Here is an 11241-nt window from a genome sequence, read left to right as displayed (position 1 = left end):
AACGAAGAAAGGCCCCACCTTTACTATTTGTGATGCTTTTGAACCCACAAACTTAAGATTTTTTTTGTCGGTATAAATTACTGATATTTTTCTTTCCTGAGACTTCACTCTCCTATTTAACTTTCTTGAACGAGAAAAAAAAAACATTTTCCCTACTAGCCACTGCTAAGGTGTGCCCTATGGAACTTGGCGAACGGGCTTCATGGCAGTGGGGGAGGGGGCTAAAGCGTCCCACCCGGTGGTCTGCACCTCTTGCAAGCGGCTTGCACCACTCTGCTCCAGACCTGGAGAGCCCAGCTTCCTTGGTGCAGCATGTTCTGGGAGCCTGGCCTCAGCACCTGGCAGTGCACGAGGGTGGGGGGTGCACACAATCCCTGGCTGCTCCGTGCTCTTGCAGCGACCCTGCAGCAATGCCCTCTGTGCTCGCAACCGGAGCTAGCTTGCACTCAGCAGGAGCGCAATAGCTCAAGTTGGGGGGCGTTGGGCGTGGCCACGCTTCCTCCCGCCCAGGCAGTCCCGGGAACGTTCTGAAAAGTATCCAAAAGTTCTGAACCTCTCGCGCGCGCGCCAAAAGAAAAAGTTATAAAGGGCGCAAGCCTCCACCACGCCAGGCTTTTGGTGTCTCGTCCTCGCCACTCGCGCTGCACCTCCGGCTGTGGCGCGCACGCCTCCTTCAGACGACCGTCGGTGGGACGCTTCTCTCGCAGCCCTCTCCGGAGAGTGTTAGCGACTCTCCTTGGGGCACCATGCCCAACGACGACGCATTTAGCAAGCCCTCCGCACCGTCGGAGGCCCCGCACGCCCCCGGGGCACCGCCGCAGGGCAAGGCGGGCGGCTTCAGCAAAGCGGCCGGAGCGCAGTTGGGAGCTGCTGGGAGCTCCAGTGCTGGGGGCAGCGGAGGCAGCTCTGGAGCTGGGTCGTCGGGTCTCGGCGCCACGAGCAAGAAGTCCCCGCGGCTGCCCAAGTGTGCGCGCTGCCGGAACCATGGCTATGCGTCCCCACTCAAGGGCCACAAGCGCTTCTGCATGTGGCGGGACTGCCAGTGCAAGAAGTGCAACCTCATTGCCGAGAGACAACGCGTGATGGCCGCACAGGTGAGTGCGGGCGCCCAGGAAGAGGGGTTCGGCCCCAGCATTTCTGATACAATCCCTTCCACGCGACCGGCGCCACCTGGGCCCCGAGGTCTGGGCGTGGGGGTGTTAGCAGATCTTCTTGGCGCGGTGGAGGTCGGGGCCCAGGACTCCCACCGCACTGTCGGGACTCGTCTATGACCGTGCCCGAGTAGGAAAAGGATGCGGGGTTCACCGAGCTTGTGAATCCCTAGGATTCCTGACCCCTCTTCTTCCTGCAGAATTGCGAGGTTCGCTCTCTGCGAACCTCGAGCTCCAGCCCCACTCTCTGAGCAGAATTGCGGGGTTCGCTCCATTTGGGGCTCCTCATGATATCTGATCCCACCCTTGGAGCAGAGTTGAGGGCTTCACTCCTCTAGGGGTTCCCGCCTATCTCTGACCTGGTCCCCAGGAGGGTTGCGGGATTTGGGAGTTCGTGGGCTCTATCGCACCTCGCAGCGGAGTTGCGGGGTTCTCTGTGCTCGCGGGTCCGGGGAACCGCTGACACCGCTCTCTGAGCAGAGCGTTGCAGGGTTCGCTCTGCAACATTTCGGACCCCACTCTGCAAGCGGAGTAGCGGGTTCGTCCCGATAGGGAATGCCAGACCCCACCTTCCAGCAGAGTTTCGGGGTTCGCTGTGCGAGCGGGTCCAGGGAGCCTCTGACACCGCTCTCTGAGCAGATAGTTGTCGGGGTTCGCTCCCCTCGGGGTCCCCGGGCTCCCTGAGAAGGACCCCCTGCCACTTGAGTGGCGCTTAAACAAGTCCTCGAGGTGCCCGCGGGCTGCACGGTCGGGCTGAGCGGGGCCCCCGCAGGGTACCGTGTCCCTAAGCCTTGCGGTTTTTCTGGGAGCCCTGGAAATGTTATTAGCATTTTAACTTTGGCGGTCTCGCCCTAGATGTTTAAGTGCAAATTACTTTGCACGTATTTTAAAGAATGTTTAGGAATGTTGAGGAATGTGCACGCGGGGAAAGGTGCCCAGGGTCGAGGTTTCATCTGTCCACAGTCGTGGTTTTGTTTTATAAAGCTTCAGTAACTAGTAATTAAGCATCTTAACGGAATTGGTCGATGTCCTTGGTATCCTAAAAGGATTTTTGGAAGACAATAATGTACGTTCTTTGCAGCAAGAAGCCCTTTCGTCATTTTAAGGCAGGTTATTGAAAGCAAAAAGTTACCAACAAGTATTTGCTAACGATGTGATACTTTTGATTAGGAATGTGTAAATGTTCTCCATTGAAATGATTCAGATAAGAAATGTCTATCCTGGTTGTACAAATACCTAAATTCATTTTTAGGTACATCAGATTTTTAAAAATGTGTTTAAACTAGGTATATTTTGATTTAACACGTCATAAAAAGTCAAGAAAATATAGATTATTTCCCTTAGTTTCCTTTGTGTAGATTTTAAACTTAATTTAAAGTGGATGGAAAGAATATCTTGGTTGTAGCATTGTAATGCACCAGGAGCTTCCTGGGAACTTAGGGACTTTTAAATTGTCCTTGTAGGTAGAAAATAATTCCAAATAGTTAGTGTGAAGAATTTGCCTGGAAAAAAAAAAATTTGCCTGTGTAATTTTTTCTCAAATGTAATTATTCTAGTAGGGTACTCGTTTTGAGGCAAATGACGGTTACTTTTTTTTTTAAGATTACTTTTAAATGTGAGTATTTTTAATTTATTTAATTATTTTCATATCAAAAGGCTTATGATGAGCTAAATAAATCTTTAAAATTTCAAATAGCTACTTTTTAGTCATTTCCAAATAGTTTGCAATTGATCCTAGATACAGTTTTTAAATAATTGCATTTGTAATCAGTTACTGCCCCTTTGTCATTTAAATAACATTCCTTAAGAAAGCTTGAGAGAAGGTCTCTATAAAGGTGTCCTTAGTTTATGGAATAGATACCCAGGTGTTTTGGATATGCATGGAGTTGGTATGAATCAGGGTATAAGTTAGATGCATTGTCATACCTCAGGTTTGCAAGGGCTTTTAAATTATTATTCTGTTCAAAGTCCTTGATTTTCTGTTTCTAAACCTCTTGGTTAATAGTACAAAATCTGAGATGTAAATTTAACTTACTTTTTTTTAAAGAATTATTTTATATAACTATATTTGTTTATTTATTTTCATTTGACCAGAGAGGGACAGAATGAGAGAGGAAAAGCGAGAAAGCAAGCTGCTAGGTCCAGGAACTGTAGTCAACTGTGGGGCTGTCCAGTTCCTTAACCTAACCAAAACGCCCCCTGCCAGCCCCAACTACTTACTCTTAAGTAATTGATTATTTAACGTTTCTTTTTCTTTAAAAAAAATTAATTAATTAATTAATTAATTAATTAATTAATTAAAATTTGACCAGAGAGGGACAGAGTGAGAGAGAGACGGAAAGTGAGAAAGCAAGCCACCAGGTGTGGTCAGCCTCGTGGGAGTCCAGCGCCCTCAACCACCATGCCACTTGCCGGCTTCCAAAGGTTTATTTTTCTGAGCTGAAGAATTCTTTGGTTATGAGTAACAGTTTCTTTGAATGAATCAGCTTTCTCAGTTTGAAATACTGATTTTCTATATCTACATAAATTGTAGTGTTTCTAACCTACCATTTGGCTTTCATTTTTTTGACTTGTATTTGGTTCTCTGAGGTATAGATTCTTCACTTTCTCATTTCATTCATCAGCATAGTCGATTTCAACAGAAAGTTTTTCTTTCTGTTACATGTATTGTAGTAAGCAAAATTACAATTTATTTTCTTTAAACCTCTTTATCCCAGTCTTTAACAATGTTATTTAAAAGCAGATAAGTTGAAGAGGACTATGAGAAGTTTCTTATGTTGTATGAGGTCCTTTCTGATTCCCCATTCCTCCTGCCTGGAATACTTCTCTTTCTCTCTCCACCCACTCACCTTCCCTTTCTACCCCCTCCAGCCTCTTTATCCTCCAAGGACTGCAACCCTGTTTTCCAGCCTCTTTTCCCCACACTCCCGGAGTAACAGGGCTCTGCAGGTTTTCCTAAACAGCTCCAGCCTTTCCTGCCTGGTTCCACATGGTTCCAGATGGTTCTACTCTATCCTTGCCTGTCTGAGTCCTATCACTCATTCTCCAAAGCTCTGCGTAAATAATACATTTTTTTTAAAAGAGAGATATTTGCTATAGGATGCATGTGCTTGCTGGAGAGACACAGAGAGACAGAAAGCAAGAAATCACTTCTAGCAGGGGGGTGACCCCTCCTCCAGTCTCCTCTCGGGATTTTGGGCACGCACACACATGGGCTCAGCATGATTTTTTTTTTTAAGCTGTCGGATCCAGGACTCAAACCGTGGTCCATTATGTGGGAATCCAGCGACATAACCATTACATCATCTGCTTGTCCCCTAATTCTTATATTTTAAAGACATCTCATTTTTGAATTTCTCCTTTAGGATTGGGGTGTATCTCTCTTAGGGTGTTTATTGTGTGCTGTCTTATGTTGTAGCTTTGTGTTAGCTTTTCTTCTGTTAAACAGTTATTTGGGATCTAATATAATCTTACTAATTGCTGCTGTCTATACAGTGCCTTTAGCTGCAGAATGAAGGCAAGAGTGATGCTGGACTCCTTCCCTCGTAAATCAGTCAGTGCTTCTGCTCTCGCACTCACGTAACTGACTCTACAGCACTCCTGCTCTTCTCTAGCAAACACCTTTCTAGTACTCTGCACCCCTGCGTTCTTTGACATGCGTCTGCTCAGTACCTCCTGTGGGCTAGGTACTCTGGCCTAAACCACTTCTCAGCCTTGGCTCCCATCATGGCTCCAGGGTAGCTTTACAGAGATGGGAGAGGTTCTCAGACCTTACCCGAGAGTTAAGAAGCCTGGTGTTGGGTGGGCAGAACTTCTGCAGTTCGGGCAGAGCTGCACAGGTGATGCACTGGGATGACCCACTGTCCTGTGCTTCCAGGTGGCCCTGAGACGGCAGCAGGCCCAGGAGGAGGAGCTGGGCATCAGCCACCCCATCCCGCTGCCCTGCGCGGCCGAGCTCCTGGTCAAGAGAGAGAACAACGTTGGCAACCAGTGCCTGATGACTGAGAGCAGCAGCTCCGTGCAGCCGCCGCCGCCCAGCATCCCGACCACTGCAGCTTCAGGTAACCCCAGGCCCTGGGTTCAGGGCCAAGGGAAGAGAGGCTGTGGCCATGAAAGCAGTCTCAGGAACCTCCTGGGCCACTGAAAGCATTTAGACCCTAGAGGGTTTCTGTGAAGGATTCTTCCTGGCAGCTCTGGTTTCGGCTGCCTTCCAAGGGGAAGACCACCACTTCTAGAAAAAGTGGTTCAACGGCTTCAGTTTCTTGCTGATTAGTCAAAAGTGAATCTGGACAGAGGAAAACCCAGAAGGTTGGAAAGGAGCAAGGTTATTTAGATTTCATCTCATGAGTTCTCCATTTTCTGGTCATCTTAGTGGAGGGCTGACCAGAAAACTGGAAGTCTGGTTTTCTAAGAATGACTGCATCCGTTTAGGGAAAATATCAGTAAAAGACAAATCCTGGGTGTCTGGTTTGAATGAGCAGTGGAAAGGAACGTGGGCAACCATCTCCCCTGCGCTAAGCAGTGTTTCAGGGGCTGATATATGTTCATTCCTTTCCAGCTCTGTAAGGGGGAAGGTGTTATAATCCTTATTTATGGATGTGTGAGTACAGATACAGAAAGTTCAAGTATTAGGAAGTATCTGAAGTAGTCCATCTTCCACCAAAACTCAATGTGCTTACTGCACTGGGTTTATAAATTACCCAAAGAACAACAGTGGTCTCTATCCAGTATGGAAGCCCCTAGCCACAAGTGTTATTTCCATTTTTATTTGCAGTTTCCTTTCCTTCCTTTTTTCCTTTCTTTCCTTCTCTCTTTTTCTCTGTCTCTCCCTCCTTCCTTGCTTCTTTCCTCCTTCCCTCCCTCTTTTACTGCTTCCTCCCTCCTCCCCTCCCTTCTTCTCCCCCTCTTTTTGTCTAGGGTTTGTGCAGTGACCTTCTCTGTTCAGCATTTCCCAGGCATCCAGGATCAGGGTTAGCATGAACACCCATCCCCCCGCCCCCGTGTGTCCAGATTACTCGGGAACCTAACCTCCAGTCTTCCATATGGCCTCCAGCATTGTGGAGCAATGTGCTCTTGCCACTTCAGCTGAACCCATGTGTGGTTATTTAACTTTAATTTAATTATGACAGAATAAAATGAGAGCACTCTGTTTCCTTTTGTACCAGCCACCTCTCAAGGTGCTTAACTAGCCGCACTTAGCCAAGGGCTGCCATACTGGGTAATGGATGTCCATCTCTCAGAACGTTTCATTTGATGGCCCTATTCCAGAATGCCGGTGCTCTGAGAAATCCACCAGTCAAAGATTTGTGAAAGCATACTGTATCTGGCAATTAAATATAAAAATGAGATTCACAGAATGTCTTTAGGATCTGCTAAGGCTCTATGAAGTACAGCCTTGCAGTGGTGGTACCACCTGAACTATGCTTTCCTGAATTACTCAGTGTGTTGGGCTTAACCACTGGACTCAAGTTGTACAACTGCACGTAATTATGCAACAAAAATACACCTTTGGAAGCCGGCAAGTGGCATGGTGGTTGAGGGCGCTGGACTCCCACGAGGCTGACCACACCTGGTGGCTTGCTTTCTCACTTTCCGTCTCTCTCTCACTCTGTCCCTCTCTGGTCAAATTTTAATTAATTAATTAATTAATTAATTAATTAAAATTTGACCAGAGAGGGACAGAGTGAGAGAGAGACGGAAAGTGAGAAAGCAAGCCACCAGGTGTGGTCAGCCTCGTGGGAGTCCAGCGCCCTCAACCACCATGCCACTTGCCGGCTTCCAAAGGTTTATTTTTCTGAGCTGAAGAATTCTTTGGTTATGAGTAACAGTTTCTTTGAATGAATCAGCTTTCTCAGTTTGAAATACTGATTTTCTATATCTACATAAATTGTAGTGTTTCTAACCTACCATTTGGCTTTCATTTTTTTGACTTGTATTTGGTTCTCTGAGGTATAGATTCTTCACTTTCTCATTTCATTCATCAGCATAGTCGATTTCAACAGAAAGTTTTTCTTTCTGTTACATGTATTGTAGTAAGCAAAATTACAATTTATTTTCTTTAAACCTCTTTATCCCAGTCTTTAACAATGTTATTTAAAAGCAGATAAGTTGAAGAGGACTATGAGAAGTTTCTTATGTTGTATGAGGTCCTTTCTGATTCCCCATTCCTCCTGCCTGGAATACTTCTCTTTCTCTCTCCACCCACTCACCTTCCCTTTCTACCCCCTCCAGCCTCTTTATCCTCCAAGGACTGCAACCCTGTTTTCCAGCCTCTTTTCCCCACACTCCCGGAGTAACAGGGCTCTGCAGGTTTTCCTAAACAGCTCCAGCCTTTCCTGCCTGGTTCCACATGGTTCCAGATGGTTCTACTCTATCCTTGCCTGTCTGAGTCCTATCACTCATTCTCCAAAGCTCTGCGTAAATAATACATTTTTTTTAAAAGAGAGATATTTGCTATAGGATGCATGTGCTTGCTGGAGAGACACAGAGAGACAGAAAGCAAGAAATCACTTCTAGCAGGGGGGTGACCCCTCCTCCAGTCTCCTCTCGGGATTTTGGGCACGCACACACATGGGCTCAGCATGATTTTTTTTTTTAAGCTGTCGGATCCAGGACTCAAACCGTGGTCCATTATGTGGGAATCCAGCGACATAACCATTACATCATCTGCTTGTCCCCTAATTCTTATATTTTAAAGACATCTCATTTTTGAATTTCTCCTTTAGGATTGGGGTGTATCTCTCTTAGGGTGTTTATTGTGTGCTGTCTTATGTTGTAGCTTTGTGTTAGCTTTTCTTCTGTTAAACAGTTATTTGGGATCTAATATAATCTTACTAATTGCTGCTGTCTATACAGTGCCTTTAGCTGCAGAATGAAGGCAAGAGTGATGCTGGACTCCTTCCCTCGTAAATCAGTCAGTGCTTCTGCTCTCGCACTCACGTAACTGACTCTACAGCACTCCTGCTCTTCTCTAGCAAACACCTTTCTAGTACTCTGCACCCCTGCGTTCTTTGACATGCGTCTGCTCAGTACCTCCTGTGGGCTAGGTACTCTGGCCTAAACCACTTCTCAGCCTTGGCTCCCATCATGGCTCCAGGGTAGCTTTACAGAGATGGGAGAGGTTCTCAGACCTTACCCGAGAGTTAAGAAGCCTGGTGTTGGGTGGGCAGAACTTCTGCAGTTCGGGCAGAGCTGCACAGGTGATGCACTGGGATGACCCACTGTCCTGTGCTTCCAGGTGGCCCTGAGACGGCAGCAGGCCCAGGAGGAGGAGCTGGGCATCAGCCACCCCATCCCGCTGCCCTGCGCGGCCGAGCTCCTGGTCAAGAGAGAGAACAACGTTGGCAACCAGTGCCTGATGACTGAGAGCAGCAGCTCCGTGCAGCCGCCGCCGCCCAGCATCCCGACCACTGCAGCTTCAGGTAACCCCAGGCCCTGGGTTCAGGGCCAAGGGAAGAGAGGCTGTGGCCATGAAAGCAGTCTCAGGAACCTCCTGGGCCACTGAAAGCATTTAGACCCTAGAGGGTTTCTGTGAAGGATTCTTCCTGGCAGCTCTGGTTTCGGCTGCCTTCCAAGGGGAAGACCACCACTTCTAGAAAAAGTGGTTCAACGGCTTCAGTTTCTTGCTGATTAGTCAAAAGTGAATCTGGACAGAGGAAAACCCAGAAGGTTGGAAAGGAGCAAGGTTATTTAGATTTCATCTCATGAGTTCTCCATTTTCTGGTCATCTTAGTGGAGGGCTGACCAGAAAACTGGAAGTCTGGTTTTCTAAGAATGACTGCATCCGTTTAGGGAAAATATCAGTAAAAGACAAATCCTGGGTGTCTGGTTTGAATGAGCAGTGGAAAGGAACGTGGGCAACCATCTCCCCTGCGCTAAGCAGTGTTTCAGGGGCTGATATATGTTCATTCCTTTCCAGCTCTGTAAGGGGGAAGGTGTTATAATCCTTATTTATGGATGTGTGAGTACAGATACAGAAAGTTCAAGTATTAGGAAGTATCTGAAGTAGTCCATCTTCCACCAAAACTCAATGTGCTTACTGCACTGGGTTTATAAATTACCCAAAGAACAACAGTGGTCTCTATCCAGTATGGAAGCCCCTAGCCACAAGTGTTATTTCCATTTTTATTTGCAGTTTCCTTTCCTTCCTTTTTTCCTTTCTTTCCTTCTCTCTTTTTCTCTGTCTCTCCCTCCTTCCTTGCTTCTTTCCTCCTTCCCTCCCTCTTTTACTGCTTCCTCCCTCCTCCCCTCCCTTCTTCTCCCCCTCTTTTTGTCTAGGGTTTGTGCAGTGACCTTCTCTGTTCAGCATTTCCCAGGCATCCAGGATCAGGGTTAGCATGAACACCCATCCCCCCGCCCCCGTGTGTCCAGATTACTTGGGAACCTAACCTCCAGTCTTCCATATGGCCTCCAGCATTGTGGAGCAATGTGCTCTTGCCACTTCAGCTGAACCCATGTGTGGTTATTTAACTTTAATTTAATTATGACAGAATAAAATGAGAGCACTCTGTTTCCTTTTGTACCAGCCACCTCTCAAGGTGCTTAACTAGCCGCACTTAGCCAAGGGCTGCCATACTGGGTAATGGATGTCCATCTCTCAGAACGTTTCATTTGATGGCCCTATTCCAGAATGCCGGTGCTCTGAGAAATCCACCAGTCAAAGATTTGTGAAAGCATACTGTATCTGGCAATTAAATATAAAAATGAGATTCACAGAATGTCTTTAGGATCTGCTAAGGCTCTATGAAGTACAGCCTTGCAGTGGTGGTACCACCTGAACTATGCTTTCCTGAATTACTCAGTGTGTTGGGCTTAACCACTGGACTCAAGTTGTACAACTGCACGTAATTATGCAACAAGTCACTTACGCTCTGTGGGTCTTTTGTTTTCCTGTTCTCAGACATGAGGGGAAAGAGGACCAAATTTTAGTGTTACATAGTAAAATAGGATAAATGATAGTTAATAATTTATTGTATACCTGAGGTTAGTAGAAAGAGGGACTTTGAATGTTCCCAACATAAAGAAATGACGAACGTGTGTGAGATGTAGAAATGCCAGTTGTCCTGATTTGTTAACTACACACCGTTTGCTTGTATTGAAAAATCATACTGTACCTTAAAAAGATGTAGTTACTCTGTGTGAGAAAATAATGATGTTAATAATAAATGGGGATATGATGGAGAGAGTTTCTAAAGGTCTTGAAGATCTTGAGTCTTGACCTTTATTGAGAAGGAGAAGATAAGGCAGCACCAGAGAAAGCAGGTAAGTATGTCTTTGTGTTTCTCTGTGTTATTAGAACTATAGGGTCTATAAATTAACAAAGGACAGGTATTCTTGTATCTTTTTTTTTTTTTTAAGCAATTTTTGCTATTGGGAGTGTGCCTAAAGAAACAGAAAGCGACAGATCACCCCCCGGTGGGGGGGAACAACCATGCCACAATCTCTTCTCCTCCGTTCTCCTCTCGGGATCTTGGGCATGCATTCAGTTCCACCTGATGTGAGTTTCAAGCTACAGGTCTGGGACCTGAACCTCTGTCCGCATGTGGGAGTCCAGGGCCCCAAACACTATACCACCTTGCTGACCCCCTCTTGTATCCTTTTTGAATTGGTCACCCATAGTATATGGTTACAGAAATTTCCAAACCTGGGAACTAGCAGTTAGCGTAATGACTATGTCACTGGACTTCCATGTAGTTGACCGCGGTTCGTGTCCCAGACCTGGTGGCTTAAAACTCACGCCGGGTGCGTGTGCGTGCATGTGTGTGCGGGCCAAAGATCCCGAGAGGAGAATGGAGGAGAAGGGATTGCCGCGTGACCATCCCCCCTGGGGGGGGTGATTTCTCGCTTTCTGTCTCTATGTCTTTCTCTGTCTGTCTGGCGAGCGCACGCGCCCTATAGTGAAAACCTCTCCAAAAAAAAAAAGAGAAATTTCCCAACCTTGCTTTTCATAGGAAGAAAGGAATTTATCAGAAATATATCTAAAATGTCTTAGCCATTTTTTTGTTGCTGCAATTGAGTACTACTGACTGGGTAAGGATAAAATTTTCTTTAGCTCATGGGTCTGGAGGCTGTGAAGTTCAAGAGCATGACC

The 11241-nt window shown here is 46.5% G+C and overlaps 1 protein-coding gene across 1 annotated transcript; it reads left to right on the top strand.

Annotated features, from left to right (window-relative positions):
- The first annotated feature begins 579 nt into the window (after positions 1-579).
- Positions 580-9442, top strand: LOC102478008 (doublesex- and mab-3-related transcription factor 1-like). Its single transcript, XM_006152507.1, has 5 exons — positions 580-1094; positions 5029-5212; positions 8126-8139; positions 8389-8572; positions 9429-9442. Exons 1-5 carry the CDS (start codon positions 747-749, stop codon positions 9440-9442), a joined length of 744 nt encoding a protein of 247 aa, XP_006152569.1. The 5' UTR covers positions 580-746.
- The last annotated feature ends 1799 nt before the right edge of the window (positions 9443-11241 follow it).

Source organism: Tupaia chinensis, unplaced genomic scaffold (assembly GCF_000334495.1).
Source record: "Tupaia chinensis unplaced genomic scaffold, TupChi_1.0 Scaffold000354_1, whole genome shotgun sequence".
Classification (NCBI taxonomy): domain Eukaryota; kingdom Metazoa; phylum Chordata; class Mammalia; order Scandentia; family Tupaiidae; genus Tupaia; species Tupaia belangeri.
This window is presented reverse-complemented; position numbering and strand designations above follow the sequence as displayed.

Coding starts and splice junctions, on each gene's coding strand:
- LOC102478008 (XM_006152507.1), top strand. CDS start 747: ATGCCCAACGACGACGCATTTAGCAAGCCCTCCGCACCGTCGGAGGCC. Junction 1,095..5,028: donor AACGCGTGATGGCCGCACAG/GTGAGTGCGGGC, acceptor CTGTGCTTCCAG/GTGGCCCTGAGACGGCAGCA.